Consider the following 18,273-nt stretch of genomic DNA (forward strand, 5'->3'; position numbering starts at 1 on the left):
ATTTCTGCTCATCTAAGCAATTTGAAGGTAGATATGTGTGTGTGAGAGAGAGAGAGAGAGAGAGAGAGAGAGAGAGAGAGAGTGCGCGTGAGAATCAGAACCAAAAGTGTAATAGAAAATTGGAAGAAATTATAATTAAAACAATTTATTCAAAAAGAAACTTAGGAGTGGAGGAATTAATCAGAGAAAATTGAAACTAGTGTGATCTAGTCTGCTTCCTTTTAGTTTCACCCAAATCGGGGGGGGGGGGGACGGGACTGTAGAAACCTGGCAGAGGAGAAACTAAGTATATTCCTGGATTAATGATAGAGTTGGGAAGTAGCAATGTACGTTTCTCATTGGATGGTTGGCTTTTTTTAAAATGGATCTAAGATGCCACTTTTCCCTCCCAGAAAGGGAGTAGGTGGCGGGGGAAAAAATATTCTTCCTTCCTCTGCTGCAGCCAAATTGATTATCTCATAGGTTTAGCTCTTTATAAGTCATATTGGGACAACATTGAAAAGTAGTTATGAGGGCACATAACTCTACATTTTAGAGCTACAGCTATAGCATGGAGACATGCTGGATTTAAGCATGGAAGGCCTGGGTTCATATATCCATTCTACCCTACAGACCTAATCAGGAGGCCTTGGGGATGTCAAGATCTGACATGCCAATGGGCAGTATGTCAGCCTAGTAACGTTTCATTTGCAAAATTTGTGTAAGTTGTATATATTTCTAATGCGCTTACATACAACTATAAACATAGTTCTATGTTTGCACAAGTTGTGCAGGCACAACATTACTACACTGCTGAACTCTTGCAGAATATGTCAGCCACTATCTTTCAGCTTGTCTGCTCCAAATGTAACTAGAATAAGTGAAAATAAAACTGTACAACAGTTTCTACACTGCAAAGTGCAGTAGAAATTCTTTTCAGAATATAACTGATAGTCTCCGAATAGTTAAGCCAATGTTGTGCTGACTGCTTATCTAGCTAAAGTTACTGACAAAATCTATTTGAGTTGTGGGAAGAGGGCACTGAAACAGATAAACAAATGTTCTTTTATAGACCACAAGTACATCAGATACAAGAAGTGAAAGCCACCATTATTCAGTGATTTTTCAGCCTCTAAATCAGAAGCATAATCAAGGAATAGAAAAGCATTTGACAACACTGATGATTTTATCACAAGTCATCCCCAAGAGAGACTATAAGATCACAGTTCAGTCTCACAACTCAAGGGGAATCTCCCCACCTATGTCCATCACTACTGATCTAAGAATTTCAGGTAAGATATATTCTTGAGAGTTTATTTCTACATATGGCAGAACAAGGACCAACCACCATCTTTAAAGATTTTTCTGTTACAGTCTTCAGTTGTAACATGAAGTCAGTATTGTCCCATGAAATAATATGGTTGCAGTGCCTCCAGAATACACTCAGGTTTTTTTCATATTGCTTAGACATGGATAACAGATTTCTCTCCCACCATGTCTCACAGGAGAAATGCATCTAAATTGGGGGCAGGTTTCTGCATTCTCACACAATGCTTGCTTACTTATACTGTGTTCATACTATCAATTCATGTTTTCAGTTGCATTTATTATAACGTTTACACACTGACAGTGATGTTTTTAAATTCTATATCTGACTTTCTGCCCATCTTGCTTCAGTTTCTTCTTGAATTGGCCTCTCACTTTAAGTAGAATTTCTTTAAGACTGACCAGAGTTGCATTTCAGCTAGGTTATGTGTTTTCTGTTTATTCTCACCCCTGTGCCACCCACTGAAGATCTGCCACCTCCTTACAATCTCTCAGCTGGATCAACAGGAAATGACAGCATCTTAGTTACATGGGAAGAACCTCCTGCACTTTCCCCTCTTCTCAATGGATACTTAGTGGAATGGGCAGAGTTCCATCAAGGCAGTCACTGGCAAACCCACCCAACCTGGCTCAAAATGTCTGCATCCAGTTTTACAGCCACAATAGGTAAGTGTATAGCACCAGAGGATGACAGATACTGCTAACAGTTTTAATACAGGAAAGAATAGACTGGCTTTCTGCCCCTAGCCAAGGGGAAAACCATTACTGCTTTTTGAACTGCAGTTTTTCCTCATTAAGCCCTAGTTTTGCATTGAACAATAGCTGAACCCATTTTTCCAGAAAGCTCAGGGTGATCTCCTTTAAGCTACCAATTACCACAATCAATGAATTAAAACATTTGACAACAAAAATGTGTGTTTCCTGTTCCAATGACCTGAGCTACACACACACACTTACTTGTTGGTTTGCAAAACAGGTCATAACCTCTTATTACTACCAAGCCATTCTGATGAAAATCTTTCTTCAACAGAAAATTTCAAAATTTGCAGTAGCTAAGGACTAAGTCCCATAACTCCATACAAAAGGATGGTGAAACCATCATGAATTATTGTTTTCTGGCGTGGTGAATAATGTTGTGACGGTTCCAACATATCATCTACATCATAACTCATTATCACCTACCTCAACTCATTGATAAAGGTGTTTTTTTGTTTTGCTCTTGTAGATGGACTAATGCTTACATGAACCAGTCCTTCACCAACCTTTTTAAAAGACAGATCTTTTAATAGGGAAAGAGCCATCAGAAACAAGAGGATCATCTCAGATGCTCAGCAGGAGGCTTTAGCAAAACGATGCTTCATAAACTCTGTGAAATTTGGCTGTACAAGCTTAGCGTTCTGCTTGTAGTATTTTAAAAAAGTTTTTGGTCCTCTAGTTAAGAAAGACCTGGAAACATGCAGAAATGCATATTAAAACCCCACAGGCCAGAAGGATGCTCCATGAAGCCATCACAAGCATTCCTCCTAGGCTTCTACTCACCAGTTGTTTTACAATGGCCCTTTCATATTTTAATTTACAACTAAAATTAGGAAGAACAAATAGTTTTGCATGTTTCCTGTTTATCCTAACATTGAATTTACATTTCTGTAAAACTGCATTTCTGCAAACTGAGCAGGTAAAAGGCAAAGTGTGCCATTGTGTCAATGTCGACTTCTGGCAACCACAGAGCCCTGTGGTTGTTTTTGGTAGAATACAGGAGGAGTTTACCATTGCCTCCTCCCACACAGTATGAGATGATGCCTTTCAGCATCTTCCTATATCACTGCTGCAACAGTGAAACACACCAGCGGGGATTTGAACCGGAACCTTCTGGTTTGCTAGTCAAGTCATTTTCCACTGTGACATTAGGTGGCTAAACTGAGCAGAGGCACTTCTTAAAGTGGTGATTCTCTTATATCTAGCAAGGGGAGAACAACTGTTCCTTTCCAGCCCCAGCACAGCATCCCTCCAGTGATAGTTGCTGGTGTTTACCTTATGTTTCTTTTTAGATTGTGAGCCCTTTAAGGACATCTTTAGTTATTTTTCTATGTAAACCACTTTGAGAACTTTGTTGGAAAGTGGTATATAAATATTCATAGTTGTAGCTGTGTAAAACTTTAAAATCATGCAAGATTTTATATATATATATATATATATATATATATATATATATATATATATATATATATATATATTCTGCCCAATCCATGATTATAAAAGGATTTTCCATTTCACACTTTTTATATTTGCAAACTGATTGCTTGTGAAATTCCTATAATTTGATGTCAAAGATAATTCTCTCATTTCTAGAGCATGTAAAGCCATACGTGTGCTATCGCATCAGTGTGTTTGCACTTTATCAGAACAGAGCAGAAAATGCTGCTTCCACTACAGCAGATGTGTCAGCAAAAGGTAAGAGCAATGGCTGCTTTGAAACACAACACAATAAGCTAGTTCAGTTTTCTCAAGAAGATTTTATGTTTTGCAGCACCATTAACTGGACCTCATATTAGTGTAACGGCAAAAGGAAGAAGCATTTTAGTCTTCTGGGGAGAAATTCCAGAAGATCAGCAGATGGGCTGTGTTATTAGCTACAAGATATATGTGCAGAAGCAATTCTCCACAGTCATCTCTAAAGTCTGTGGTAGGTACCTGCTAGAAACTTATGGCATTAATCCCCGTATAGCAGAGGTTAGTGAAAAATACATGGCCTTTGGATGGTGGTGGTGAAGAGACCCTTTCTGAAAAAATAGGTGGAAAAATCAGGGGCATAGCAAGGCTGAAGTGGGCTCTAGGGCAAAAAAGTGAAAATGGAAGGGGGACAACAAAGAACAGGCCAGCAGTGTAGCTATAATTGAGCAGATAGGTTCAAAGAACCGAGACACACACCCCTGCTCCACCCCTCCCTGTTTTCTTCATTATCTCCCTTACTCTGAGGGGCCACCAGGGAGAGGGGCGAACACATGACCACTCTTCCCTAGCTATACCCCTGGAGCAAGCTGTTGGTCAGCTGATGGGCCCCCTTTCCCTTGGGGCCCATGGACATTTGTGCCACCCCACCCCACCCTTGTTCAACAACAGGTATGTCCCTGAGAAAATTCAAAGAGCCAGAAAGGAACATTGGTCCTACCGTGAAGGGTTCTTTTTCCCTGTAGTAGGAGATCCTCAGTGAGGGTAGTAGACTGCGCATGCCCAGAGACAGAACTGGACCATGTGTTTGCTTGTAGGCGGAGCCACCTCCTAGCCCCAGTTCCAGGGCTGACGAGTGAGGTGTGGTAAGGTCCATGGAGAGAGCTCAGTGAGTGAGCGTTGAACAGTCTAGAACTATAACAAAAACTGAACAAGAGAACTTGAAGAAGATTAATCAGAGAGGACAGTAGCAGAGAAACAACCACATACTATAAACCCTGAGAGTTGGTAACCATAATCGACCTGTCCCCAACCCTCAAAAATAGCCGGAGGAGTGAGAATATCCCCCAGACTAGAACTGTAGTCACATCCGGGTGGGCCTGAGGATCTCCTACTACAGGGAAAAAGAACCCTTCACGGCAGGACCAATGTTCCTTTTCCCCCTGAGTAGGAGATCCTCAGTGAGGGACATGTCCAAGCTAATAGACCATGTCTCAGGGAGGGAGGATATGATTAGACCACCTGCTGTAGCACCGTGTGGCCAAAGGCCACTTGTGTCTCAGAGAAGCCGGAAATCTTGTAATGGCGAATAAAGGGCATGACAGAGGACCAGGTAGCAGCCCTGCACATTTCAGTTAAGGGGACATGAGCAGAAAAGGCGGCTGAGGCAGCCGCACTCCTTGTGGAGTGCGCAGTAACCCCCCTGGGGGAGGGGGGAGGCGAAGGGCCTCGTATGCAAGGAGAATACAGGATTTAATCCACCCGGCCAGTGTGGCCTTCGTCACCCTATTGCCAAGGGAAGGGGGATGGAAGGATACGAAGAGTGCGTCGGACTTTCTGAGATCCTTGGTCCTGCGTAAATAAATGCGCAGGGCCCTACGCACATCCAGGTTGTGCCACAGCTTTTCTTTGGGGTGTACCGGGGCAGGACAAAAGGACGGAAGGACAACCACCTGGGTCCTGTGGAAGGCAGAATTGACTTTAGGTAGGAAGGTGGGGTCTAACTGGAGGTTGACTGAGTCAGATTGGAAGGTACAGAATTCTTTCCTTGCTGACAGGGCATTCAGCTCTGACACTCTGCACGCAGATGTGATCGCCACCAAGAAAAGCACCTTCTGGGAAAGCATCTTGAGGGGAATAGAAGCGATGGGTTCGAAGGGTGCCTTTGTGAGGGCACTGAGGACCCGATTTAGGTTCCAAGAGGGAAATCGGTTAATGGGAGCCGGCACCAGATTGGTTGCCCCTCTCAGAAACCTGGAGATGTGTGGGTGCAGTGTAGGGTGTCCTGAGGAGCCGTGTGAGATGTCCAAAACTGAAGCCAATGCAGAGGCTTGGCGCTTGAGTGTGCTAGGGCAGAGGGGGAGATTCAGGCCGGCTTGGAGGAAGGCCAGGACTTCCGGAACCCCAGCCTGGAGAGGGTCCTTGCCTTGTTCTTGTGCCCATCATATGAAAGCCTTCCACGTGGCCTGATATATACAATGCGTGGAAGGTCTTCTAGATGCTAAAATGGTGTCCTGGACTGATCCAGAATAGCCTTTGGCAACTAGCCTCACGCACTCAACCTCCACGCGGAGAGGAGAGCTGGTCTTGTGGTAACAAGCATGACTTGTCCCCATAGCTAAGCAGGGTCTGCCCTGGTTGCATAGGAATGGGAGACTTGATGTGTGAGCACTGCAAGATCTTCCCCTCAGGGGATGAAGCCGCTCTGGAAAGAGCAGAAGGTTTCAAGTTCCCTCCCTGGTTTCTCCAAGATAGGGCTGGGAGAGATTCCTGCCTGCAACCTTGGAGAAGCCGCTGCCAGTCTGTGAAGACAATACTGAGCTAGATAGACCAATGGTCTGACTCAGTATATGGCAGCTTCCTATGTTCCTATGAGCTGGAGCCACTGTGGGTTGGGGTGTACGAGCGGGCCCTGCATGAGCTGATCATGCCAGAGTGGGAGTCGCCATGGAGGGCAGGTGGCGAGTTCGAGGAGATCCGAAAACCATGGTCTGCGGGGGCAAAAGGGGACGACCAGGATGATGTCTGCCTTTTCCAGCAATAGCTTCTTGATGACCTTTCTAATGATGGGGGTGGGAGGAAAGGTGTATAGAAGGCCCCTGGGGCCACGGAGAGTAGAGAGCGTCCGTCGCTTCCGCACGGGGAGATGGGAGCGGGGGAGTTGGTGGTTGGAGGGGGATGCAAACAGGTCCACCAGTGGATGGCCCAGCAACCTGGACAGCTGGATGAAGACTTCCGGATTAAGAGACCATTCTCCTGGATTGAGGGATTTCCGGCTGAGCCAGTCCACCAGATCGTTTTCCTCGCCCTTGACGTGTTCGGCGATGATGGAGGGGATGTTGTTCTCCGCCCAATGGAAGAGGAGATCCGCTTCCGCCATTAGTTGTCTGGACCTGGTTCCCCCCTACTGGTTGACGTGAGCCTTCACAGTTACATTGTCGGTCCTGAGGAGAATGTGTCGACCTTGGAGCATGGCTTGGAAGTGAAGGAGCACTAGTCTGGCTGCTCGAAGTTCCAGCCAGTTGATGGGATGTGTGGATTCTTCTGTTGACCAAGCACCTTGCGACATCTGGCCTTGGCAATGAGCCCCCCAACCCAAGAGGCTGGCATCGGTGGTTCCGTCAAGGACCTGCCCTCGAGGAGAGCAGGGGACAGCCACCAATATAGGGACCGCTTGACCAGCTGGGAAATTTCAATTTCCTTGTGGGAGGCCGCCATGATGTCGTCCTGACAGGGGAGTAGTGCCCACTGGAGAGGCTGTGAATGCCACCTGGCTCACGGGGTACATTCCAGGCACGCGATCATCGACCCGAGGGCTTGGGCCAACACCATGACATCCTCCCTTTGCTTGCGTAGGAGAGGATGGAGCTGGTCGGTGATATTTTCTATTCGCTCCCTGGGGAGTCTAATCATTCCCTGGGCCATGTTGAATAGAGCTCCCAGATGCACCAACTGTTGGGACGGCCGGAGATCGCTCTTCTCGGAATTGGTGACAAAGCCGTGGTCCTGGAGAGCAGTCACCGTTGTCTTGACATCTCTGATAGCCTGCAGCTCTGAGCATGCGCGTATGAGCAAGTCATCCAAAAAAGGGTGCACGTGCACCCCCTGTAGGCGGAGGTGAGAGACTACAGATGCCATGATCTTTGAGAACACCCTCGTAGCTGATGAGAGGCTGAAGGGCAGCGCTCGATATTGGTAGTGGTTGCCCCCGTAGGCAAAGCAGAGATGTAGCCGGTCTTGTGGACAGATAGGGATATGAAGGTAGGCCTCCGAGAGGTCCATGGATGCCAGAAAGTCCCCTGGGCGAACAGCCTCCTTTATGGTGTGGAGGGACTCCATCCGAAACCTCCGCTTCTGGACAAATCAATTGAAGGCCTTGAGGTCCAATACCACCCTCCAGGAGCCATCCTTTTTCGGAACCAAGAACAGGATAGAGTAGGTGCTGAGAAATCTTTGTGATGATGGCACGAATTCTATTGCTCGAATGTTCAACAGGTGATTCACTGCTTGAAGCATCTGCTGATGTTTGCAAGGGTTGGTGGACCTGGGAGTAGGGAGAAAGTGGGGCCGTGGGGGCGAGGAAAGTTCTATTGAATAACCGTGCGTGACGATGTCTAGAACCCAGGCATCTGAGGCTGTGGAGAACCAAGTTGTGCAGAATTCCGACAGCCTGCCCCCCACAGGAATGGTGTCATTGCTTGCGCTGGGAGCCGAGAGAGTTAAATTGCTTGGTGGAGCCTCTGGAGTTACCACGAAATCTTGGTCGCCACTGTGGTCTGCTGGCACCTCTGAATGGTTGGGGCCTGGCATCCCTGTTCGGGTTTGCCTTGGGAGAAGGGTTGCCTGTAGGGATGAAAGGACGGCCGTGATCCACGAAAAAAGTGCCTAGAGCCCCTACGAGAAGAGGGCATTGCCTTCTTCTTATCTTGTGTTTCGACCAGGACCGGTTCTAGAGCCGGGCCGAAAAGGTCTGACCCAGCAAAAGGAGCTGATGTTAATGCCAATTTGGATTTAGAATCAACGTTCCACAACTTCAACCAGAGCGCACGCCGAACAGCTACCCCGGCCACCATGGCCCTGGAGGAATGTTGGATACAGTCTTAGCTTGAATCAGCAGTCAGGGCTGTCGCCTTGGCCATTTTGTTTATGCCCTGTCATAGTTTGGGCAGCTCAGGAGGAGCCAGTTTGACCAGCTCCTTGGCCCAGAGCACGGATGCCTGGGCAAAGATGGAGTTGGTAGTGGCCATCTTTATGGTCGTGGCTGAGGTATCATGGACCTTCTTGAGGAGTGTGTCACAACGCCTGCCCTCTTGGAATTTTAGCTGTTCCTGCCCCTCAGCATGCAGTAACGCCCCCGACACCAGTTGAGCCACTGGTGGATCCACTTTGGGTGTGGCCAACTATTTAGATACGTCTACAGGCAACTGGTAATGCTTTTTTAGAATGTTGCCAAGAGGTTTGGTGGAGGCAGGGCACTTCCATTCTGCGCACATCACTTTCCGAAAGAGGGGTGGAAAGGGAACCACAGGAACAGCCAGTTCCACATCTGGAAAGTCCTGAAGATCGAGTGTAGCCACTGGTTGTGCAGGTTCAGACGGAGACACGTCGTGAATTGTGTGCTTAGCCTTAGACAAAAGAACTTCGAAATCTGCTGAGGAGAAAAGTCTGGTAGAATTAGAAATGGGAGGGGCCATCTCCTCCTCAGACAGTTCCCCCTCTTCCTTATCTGAATCATTAGGCTCCAAAGGGAACCTAGGTGTGGGGTGCTCCGAGTCACTTCCAGAAGGAAGAACTGGTACCTCTGCGGGAGTAGGTCTGGTTGGCAGTTGGGGAATCAAGGGGGCAGTAGCGGGGGGGAGGGGGGCAGGGGCAGAGGGTTAGATGGTGTGGGGCCCGCTGGAGCACCTCCTCTGACGGGTCTGGAATGTTTAGACCTCTTGTCCCTATGAGGAGATGAGGAGGAGGAGGAAGATGAAGCTCTGTGCCTGTGTTTGCCTTTATAGTGCCAGGGTCTGGGAGCAAAGAGCCCGCTTTCACACAAGGGAATGGCCCTGTGACGTGGGCTGGAGTCGGGGGAGGACGAGGAAAGCCTATCACTGCCTTTCATTCTGGTGGGTCCCCTTCTTCCTGCTCTTGATGCCCTATTGCGGGGCTGAATGGCGGAGGAGGAGGGATCCGGGAGTAACAGTTGGGCATTTCCCCTTGGGGGTGGCTGGTCTGGAACCTGTATTATAGGTAATGGAGCTGCAGGTGGCTCAATGACAAACTCCCTCCTAAAAAAGTCCCTAAGCCACTGAGTAGCCCTGGGGGGGGGGGAAGTATCAGTACTCACGTGCTGTGAGGTAGTTGATTTTGAGGGCGAGTGAGTCAACAGCGGGGAGGGAATGCGCAGGCCAGCTGGTTCCCCCTCAACCACTGGGCCCTTACTGGGCAGAGGAATGGATGCCGGGGGAATGCCCACCGGGCTCCAGTCATCCACCTCGGAAGCATGTTTCCTGGAGCCTCCTGCTGCTTTGGCGCCATTTTTGCTCAGTTTCGATTTTGAGCGTTTGCACATGGCTTGAATAAGAAGCCGTTCACTAAGGCGCTTGCCACTGTCCGATCTGAGGAGGGACTCCTTGCACTTCTTTTTCTTTTGGGGGGGGGACTGTTCCCCACAATGCTTTGATTTGTTGGTGGCCTTGGTTGCTCGCCACTCTGGAGCCTCTGCTCCTGCAGCCCCCCCTCCCATCGCCCCGAACGCCAAATTGTGGGCGGAAGAGTCAAGCGGCATCGGGAGTGTTCCCTTCAAAGCCGCAGCATGTGGGGGAGGGCTTTGATCGCCGCCCAGGACCTGCGGCAGCGAAGCCCCCTCTGATAAAGAGCCCTGGAGAAGCTCTTCAGCGTGAGCCAATTCCATTGTCCCCAAACAAAGAAAACAAAGAAAAACACAGTTGGAGGCCAATTAGGGTCGAATAAACTCAAAAATATGCAAATTTAGATCAACAAGTTTGGAGCCGAAAGAAGCCTGACTCTCCTCCCGACCACTAGAGAAGGGAGAAGGTGGGGGGAGAGGGAAAGCAGGAAGATAAGAGGAGCACTGATACCAGGAAAAAATAGCTAGAGCTCTCTCCAAACGTCCTGTTCCAAGCGAGACAGAACTGGAACTGGGACTAGGAGGTGGCTCCGCCTACAAGCAAACACATGGTCCAGTTCTGTCTCCGGGCATGCACAGTCTACTACCCTCACTGAGGATCTCCTACTCAGGGGAAAAACAAGAAGAAAGTGTTTTAAAGTCATGGCATAGCCTAGTGTTAAGTCAAAATGGTGTGTGTGTGTGGGGGGGGCTTTTCATGAAAACTTTTCTCCTTTCAAAAAAGCTCCTCCCCACAGCAATATTGCCAGGGGCATCATTGGGGGGGTGACCCATATGGCCTGGACCCCAATTAATTGCTTAGAGTCCCAAATCTCATCAGCCCATGGCAGGTGCAGTGGAATTTTTTTCTTAGCCTGTCAGATTTCTTTACCTGGTAATGTTTTCTGATTAGGGATGTGCGTTTTGTTTCAGATACAAAACGTTTTGTGCACAAAACGGGCCGTTTCGGCTGTTTTGTAGCCAAGACAAAACACCCCATGCTTAAAACAGAAAGTTTTGTAGCCAAAACAAAACGTCCCTGTTTCGGATACAAAACGTTTTGTTGTTTCAGCTGTTTTGGAACTCCAATTTGTAATCACAAAAAATCTTTCTCCTTCAGTCTCCATTTTGAGTTTTGACATCTGTTTGAATTTCCGGCCCTTCCAGCCTGCAGATTGGCCAGCAGGGGAGCATGGGGTCTGGGGTTGGGGAGCGCAGCGCGGGGTCTGGGTGGCAGCAGTGGAGCATGGGCTTTGGGGTTGCAGTAGGGGAGCGCGGGGCTTTGGGGTTGCAGCAATTGAATTTAAAAAGTTATGTGTGGTGTTTGTTGTTAGTTGTTGTTTCACACTCTTGTGTGTGGATAAATTGCATTTCTGGGGGAGATGTGAATGTGCATGACCAAAACTTGTTCTTTGCAAAGCTCTGTGGGTGTTGTAGATGTGTGATGTTGATGTTATTTTGGAGGGGGAAGAGTGGGTTGGGTGGTAGTGCCCCAATGGGTGCCTGCTACCACCTAGGTTTCAGAGTGATTGGGCAAAGGGCTCAATATTATTTGATTTTTGAAGTGAAGTTTACTCTTTTCCCCCATAGTGAAGAATGGAGGTTTCAGCAGCCCCAAAATTACACATGTGGGGCACTTGGGTGGCCCAGAGAGAGTGGTGGCATAGTGAACATAGAGTGCCAACCACCCCCATGGCTTGATAACCTATGGTGTACTGGGTTCTGTTGTTTTGAAAGTGTTCTGAGTGTAGATTCTCTGGTTGCATATGAGATTTTCAATGAGAAACCATGAATCCACTCTCATTTGCTACTGCAAATAGCAAAAAATAATAATAATCTTAAAGACACATAGACTTTAAAAAAACAACAATATTTAAATCAACCCTTTGCCCATTTTTTTTGGAAATTGGGGTGGTAGCCTCCACCCATTAGGCACTACTACTCAGATGGGTCAGATTCAGACACAAATCAAAACGGGGGTGTTTTGATTCAGATACAAATCAAATCACAAAAAATCGTTTCATGCACACCCCTATTTCTGATAGACAAGAACATGATTTTTAATTATCCCCTGATTCCAGTACCAGGGCAAGCTTTTCTGGTGGGTGATATTTTCTGATGGACGGGATCATAATTTTTCATTGCTCTGTCAGGGTAAGAGCACTGGCTACAAATGAAGATACTAAGCATGCTCTTTTCTTGCCAGATCTCCAGGGATTTCACAACACCTTAGTTTTGCCTAGACACCATTGTAGTCTTTTCCTCTTTGAATTTCAGAGTTTAGGTGACAGATATTATCTATTTAATTTATATACCACCTGACTCCAAAGGCTCTGGGCAGTTCACAAAAACAGACAAGAAACACACAATATAAAACTGTTAAAAACAGCAATTTAAAAATTTAAAACATTCAAAGATTACTAGAAACCTGGCTGGAAAAAATGTGCCTTAAGGGCTCTTTTGAAGGCTGGTAATGTTAAACCACCAATGTCTATAGGGAGCGCATTTACAGCCTAGGAGTGACTACAGAGAAGGCCCACTCCTGAGTCACTGCCAGACATTTTGAAGGCAATAAGAATCTGACAGGAACTGTGGGCAGAAAAAGAGAAAGCTGCTTCCTTTAGTCATACTGAACATACTCCTCTATAGTTGAACATGCTCAGTAGTATAGGGTAAAAAAAATCTGTCAGGCTAAGGAAGAATTGCACTATACCAGCTTTGCATCAGCCACCTCCATGATGTCTTCCAGAAAGGAGGTGTAGCACTGAAGGCACCTGCAGCTGCACCGAGCATAGGAGAGAGCTCATAGCCTCACCTCTGCTGCTTCCACCTTCATAGGACTTTTTAAAAAGATGCACAATTGTTCTTGGGGTGGCGGGTGGGGGGCGTGGACATGATTGAGTTTAATCATCAAAAGGGCAGCTGTGGTTCCAGGTCCCAACATTTGTGCTAAGAAGGCCCAAATATTGGAGAGGGGGAAATGGAACATAAGTGCTTTTGTGGAGGGGAAGTGGGAAAGGGTCTTATTTGTTATGTCCAGGCAATTGGGCAACACTTTTGTCACGCCATGGCAACATAGGGACATGTTCTTTTGTCTTCCCACACTGTGCTGTGTGGAAGAAACAAACTGTTGGAGGATTGGCACATTGTTGAGAACAGATATCCCCTATATCCAGCTCAATAGGCCTACCCTCTATCACCATCTCCATCTTACTTGGACTGAGTTTCAATTTAGGGCTGTTTCAGATGAACAGCCCCCACCCCACCCCCAACAGCAGCCCTAAATGTGAAAATGTCAGGGCCACTAGTGGGAACTCAAGGGCATGCCATGATGCCAATGCAATCACGTATTTTACTTGTGTGAGGGGTGATCATCCAAATAGCCCTCTACATATGTAAAAGAGTGGTTCAGATTATCACCTCCTCACGTGATTAAAGGATGTGCTGTGATTCTGTCAGCACGTCTTTGGGGCGGACACATTTGTACCAGTGGGCCCAATGTTATCACGCATAGGGCTGCTGTGGGGCCATTTTTCTCCTGAACTGGCTCCTTCTATATTTTACATTGTGTAGAGATTAGTCACCTATTCAGAGCTACTTGGATTGTTGGACCAGGGGTGTATCTAGTGTGGGGCAGGCAGGGCACGTGCCCCGGGTGCCACTTGAAGGGGGGCACCATTTCTTAAAATTAATTTTTTAAAAAAGGCTGCCAAAAACAAAATGGCCACTGTGCATGCTCAAATGGCCTCTGTGAGGCCCTAGGCCATACCAGGCCTCACAGAGGCCATTTGAGCATTCATGGTGGCCGTTTTGTTTTCAGCTGCAATTTTTTGACATGTTTTTGTTTTTTTAAATGGCCACCGCACATGCTTAAGTGGTCCCTGTGAGGCCCTAGAGGCCAGCAGGGGGGAGGGGAAACCTTTGAAGACCTCCACAGACTTTAGGAAGCCCCCCAAAGGGGCTACAGGTAATTTTAAAATAATAATAATAATAATAATATGTCACTGTACACATATTCAGATATGTGACTTGTATGTGACCTTCAGACTTGTAATTTTCTGCTGATATTATGGTAAAATTATCTGAAAGATGGGTGTCAGATGCTTGGACAGGGGGCGCAATTTCAATGCTTGCCCTAGGCGCTATTTTTCCTAGATACGCCTCTGTGTTGGACTAGTTCTAAAAATAAAATGTAAATCAATATTAGCAGCAATATAACAAGCAAGGGAAATATACAACTCAAACTGGATTCACTGACATACCTGGCAATAAATTTCAAGCTATTGCCAAATCTCACTATCTCGTTCATTGTTTTTGTTTTTTTTTTTACAACTTCTTCCACAGTTGTAAAAAAACCAGTTATGTCCTCTGAGATATATATGGCAGTAAATGTCTCTATTCTAAAAAGGCTCCAACCACATCATGAGAAATCTGGTGGATTTAGTGTGAGGAGGGGTAGCAAACAGAAAGCAAGGGCTCAGAACTGTTGAGACATTCCGCTAAAATGACCAGCAGTAGATAGTCAGATTCAGTATTTGTTAAAGATGTAGATGTGAAATGTTTTGATCAATGAGCAAAAGGGGCATAGCCTGGCACTATCTGTGACTCAGTACGCGTCAGGGCTCATATTCAACGCATCTAGGAGGGAACAATTACCTTCTCCATTTCTTTTTTCTTTCCAGAACTCTCTAAAGCAACTCCACAGCCATTTGCAATAGAAAACATAGAGCCTGATGCTGCATACGTTTTATGGATGACGGCTTCTACTAAGGCTGGGGAGAGCCCTAAAGGGAATGAAGAAGTGGTTTATATAAATAGTAATTATGATGTTCTGCTTTAAAGTGTTGGGGAAGAATCAACATAAGGTTCCCTTATCTAGTCTTTGTAGGAGAGGTGCCATTTTACATTTCAGTTGAGGGATACAAAGAAGTAGGGGGAGAAGGTTCAGCAAATCCAACAATTCATTCTTAAATATTTTCCAGATCAATTCCCGAGAGATAATCTAGGTCACAGTTTTACTCTTCTTCAAACACTTCCTCTTCCCACCATTCTTTCTCTGCATTTTTTAAATCCTGGAACAAGCAATGGTGCTAGTGGGAAGGGATGGGAAGGGCAACATTCAGGGCAGCAAGGTGCCATGCAGGGCCACCACACTGTGCCACCTCAAGTGATGGTGGGGCTTGAGCTAGCCCTGAAGTTGTCATATTTATTTCTAAAAATTACTTCTTACTAAAACAGATGTTTTGCATTTATAGGTGCACTCAACTTGGCTCCTGTTTTAGCTATTTGTGTTATCGGCCTTTCAGCCTGTGTCTGCTGTGTGCCGTGTGCCAGGCAAAGGTAGTGAACATTCATTTTCTTTCCTTCAGAATGCATAACCATCCCAAATGTACAATGCATCTAATATGACAGTACATGCTGGTCACATATGAAAGAATAACTCAGAAATGCACATTTAAAAAGGTTCTCAAGTTAAATAATCAAATCCTGCTTCCATTAAAGACAAATGCAAATCTCCTATTGGATTCTAATTAAGATTAAATTGAAAACTCCAAAGAGAAGAGAGAGGCTTGGGTTTTCCAAGTCATCAGATATTGATATTTCAGCATCTCTTACTTGGGAATCTATAATATGCTAAAGCAGAGATATTCAAGCTGTAACTAATGACAAAACAGTGGCCCCTGAGGGTCTTAGAATTAAAACAGGGCTATGGACTCTTCTCAAAACCCTCTCCCAGCCACAACCTGGAAGAAAAAGAACTGGAATGTTAAGGATGGCATCAAAGAAGGAAGCTCCATGGATTATAGTTGTTTCCTGGGGCAAGAAGGCAGAGGATGTCACCTCAGTGGCTTGAGTCTAAAGGAAGCAACTGTCCCACTGAGTGCAGGGAAAGCAAGAGAAGGAAAGGCAGAATGATGTGGTGGTGGCAGAAGCTGGGGAAGCATCAAAGTGAAAGCAGCTCTGTATTTGTTGGCCATATTGGAATGGGACTCTTAAGTTTAGGTAGCACTGTTAGTTCCTGGCCTCAGGGTTAGCCAATGGCTAATCAGAGCAAACACCAGCGTCAACTTGCACATGGATTTCTTAACACATCGACCTGAAAGCTGAATATTACTTCACACAGCCTCTTGCCTACATGGTTCTGTGGGGGCACCCTATGCAGTATGGATGTTTATTTTGCATGGTCAGGAAACCAATTCAGTGGCTTCCAAATTTATTTATTTATTTAAGTCAACATGCATGCAAATAGTATTCAAGTGTTGATACACATCCCCAAACATTCTCAGTATCTCAGCAGAAAACCTTAATATTGCTATTAAGATGGTAAAATTACAAGCAATTAATTTGTTGCCCTCGATCAGTACACCAACATCTGCCACCTGAGGTAGGCCTTCTCACCCTTGCTAACAGTAGGATTGGCCTGCAAAAACTAAAAGATTCGCATAGGAAAGTAGTGTGTGAGAAACCACCAACAATTCCAGCAGCTAAATGTATTGACTCAAGTTGGGAGGCACAGATCCATATGTAACTATTCCAAGTGTAAAACTTCACACATGAACTTGTGTAGCCACACATGTGAATGCGTTATAACTGGACATTTACAAATGTATTGCACTGTACTATTTCCTGCTAGGGTTTTCTCACTCCTTTCTGACATCCTACCTGGATGGTGCAGTAAGACTGTTCCAGACCCAGCCAATTCTTCATGGGCTAAAGAATTAATCTCTCTAGAGGTGAGCTTTCCTATTTGGTATCTGCAAGACAAACCATTTTCTGATTTGCTAGTCTCACTACATAAAGAACCAACATCTGCTTTATTTTATTTTATTTATTTACATATTTTTATACTGCCCAAAACTTGTGTCTCTGGGCAGTTTACAGCTTTAAGCAGCTAGTCAGAGGAGGGATGTTTGCAGGATATGGATAATTGCAGCCCTGTGTTTGCAGGACTTCCTTCTGTTAAAAGCAATTTTGCTCAAGTGCAAATAAATTTTACCAGGATGAATTCTTCCCTTGTTAACATTATCATATAGGAATCTCATAGCCTGCTGAGAACAGAGGAAGCATCCTGCACTGTATATAAGAACATTTCTAAGTATTGTCTTGCAGAACAGTTACAAACTGTCTTATTTGTTTTCATTTATTTTTTATTTTCACAAATGTGTATTCCTCTCTTTAGCATAAATATTTCCAGGGTGGTTTACAATATCAAAAATAAATCTAATCACAGTACACCCAATATCGAAGTTAGCAACATTAGAACAGTACCAGAGGTTAGAAAATCTAAAAAAAAAAAAAAAAAAAAGTCTTTGCTTGGTGCCAAAAGAACATCAGAGGCAAACATCCATGGAGAGAACAATTCATAGATGGGGCACCACTACCAAGGCAGTCCTCTTGCTGTTGCTATCTGCCATGCTTGATGGTGGGGGTACCAAGAGAAGGCACTCCAAAGATGACTGTAATATGCAGGCATACATGTGTCAAAGCAGTTGATCCTTTTATGCAAAAGGAGTTTTGTTTTGGGGAAAGGTAAGTATTTATTCAAGAACTTCCATTAAACTGGTGTTTCTTCCCCCTTCTCTCATTAAGGGTGAAACAAGCTTATATTCTACCCAATTCTTAAACAACCTAAACAGCTTTGAAGAGCCAGAAGCTCTACAAATAGAAGAAGTCTTCAGAAAGACATCTCTGGCTTTTACGAATGTACTCCTCTACAAAATCTCTGAGAAAGGAGGAGGTGACTGGCCAACATCTGGCAGCTTCCAGCAAGAGGATCTCAGTGTGAAAGACTCAGACTACAATCCATCAATTACCAATACAGCATATGACACAGACATTGATAAGCAACTGCTTCCTTCCTTATACAGAAAAGTTGCACCTGGAGAACCAGATCAAGGCCAGGTATTTTCCGAGTACCTTGCCAATCCACTTGAAGATTCAACGAGAGACTACTTGCCTTCAACCATGACACCCACTGTTATGAACACCAATGAAGATGGCTATGAATCTGAATTCAGTTCATTCTCTGGTTTCCCAAGAACTTCTTTTCTAACACAGACATTTTCCTTTGGTGGAAAACTTACTCTGGATGCTGTAAGAATGGACTGTAATACTTTCACAGATTAAGAACCTTTGGTGAAGATCTGTCATGAGAATAAAGTCTCTTATTTATCTTTGTTCACAGA

At 45.4% G+C, this 18,273-nt stretch overlaps 1 protein-coding gene across 5 annotated transcripts in view; it reads left to right on the forward strand.

Moving 5' to 3' along the window:
• Window positions 1-18,273, forward strand: part of IL12RB2 (interleukin 12 receptor subunit beta 2) — a 50,497-nt gene extending 32,224 nt beyond the window's left edge. For 3 of the 5 annotated variants that reach the window (XM_053247444.1, XM_053247446.1, XM_053247448.1), the window contains 8 exons: window positions 1,052-1,271; window positions 1,774-1,971; window positions 3,655-3,756; window positions 3,833-3,988; window positions 14,770-14,904; window positions 15,343-15,427; window positions 16,722-16,821; window positions 17,678-18,273. In XM_053247444.1, coding sequence (XP_053103419.1) covers window positions 1,052-1,271; window positions 1,774-1,971; window positions 3,655-3,756; window positions 3,833-3,988; window positions 14,770-14,904; window positions 15,343-15,427; window positions 16,722-16,821; window positions 17,678-18,214 — 1,533 coding nt within the window. In that variant the 3' untranslated portion in view covers window positions 18,215-18,273. The remainder of the gene's footprint in view (window positions 1-1,051; window positions 1,272-1,773; window positions 1,972-3,654; window positions 3,757-3,832; window positions 3,989-14,769; window positions 14,905-15,342; window positions 15,428-16,721; window positions 16,822-17,677) is intronic. The other 2 variants (XM_053247445.1, XM_053247447.1) reach the window with 2 other exon arrangements.

Source organism: Hemicordylus capensis, chromosome 4 (assembly GCF_027244095.1).
Source record: "Hemicordylus capensis ecotype Gifberg chromosome 4, rHemCap1.1.pri, whole genome shotgun sequence".
Classification (NCBI taxonomy): Eukaryota; Metazoa; Chordata; class Lepidosauria; order Squamata; family Cordylidae; genus Hemicordylus; species Hemicordylus capensis.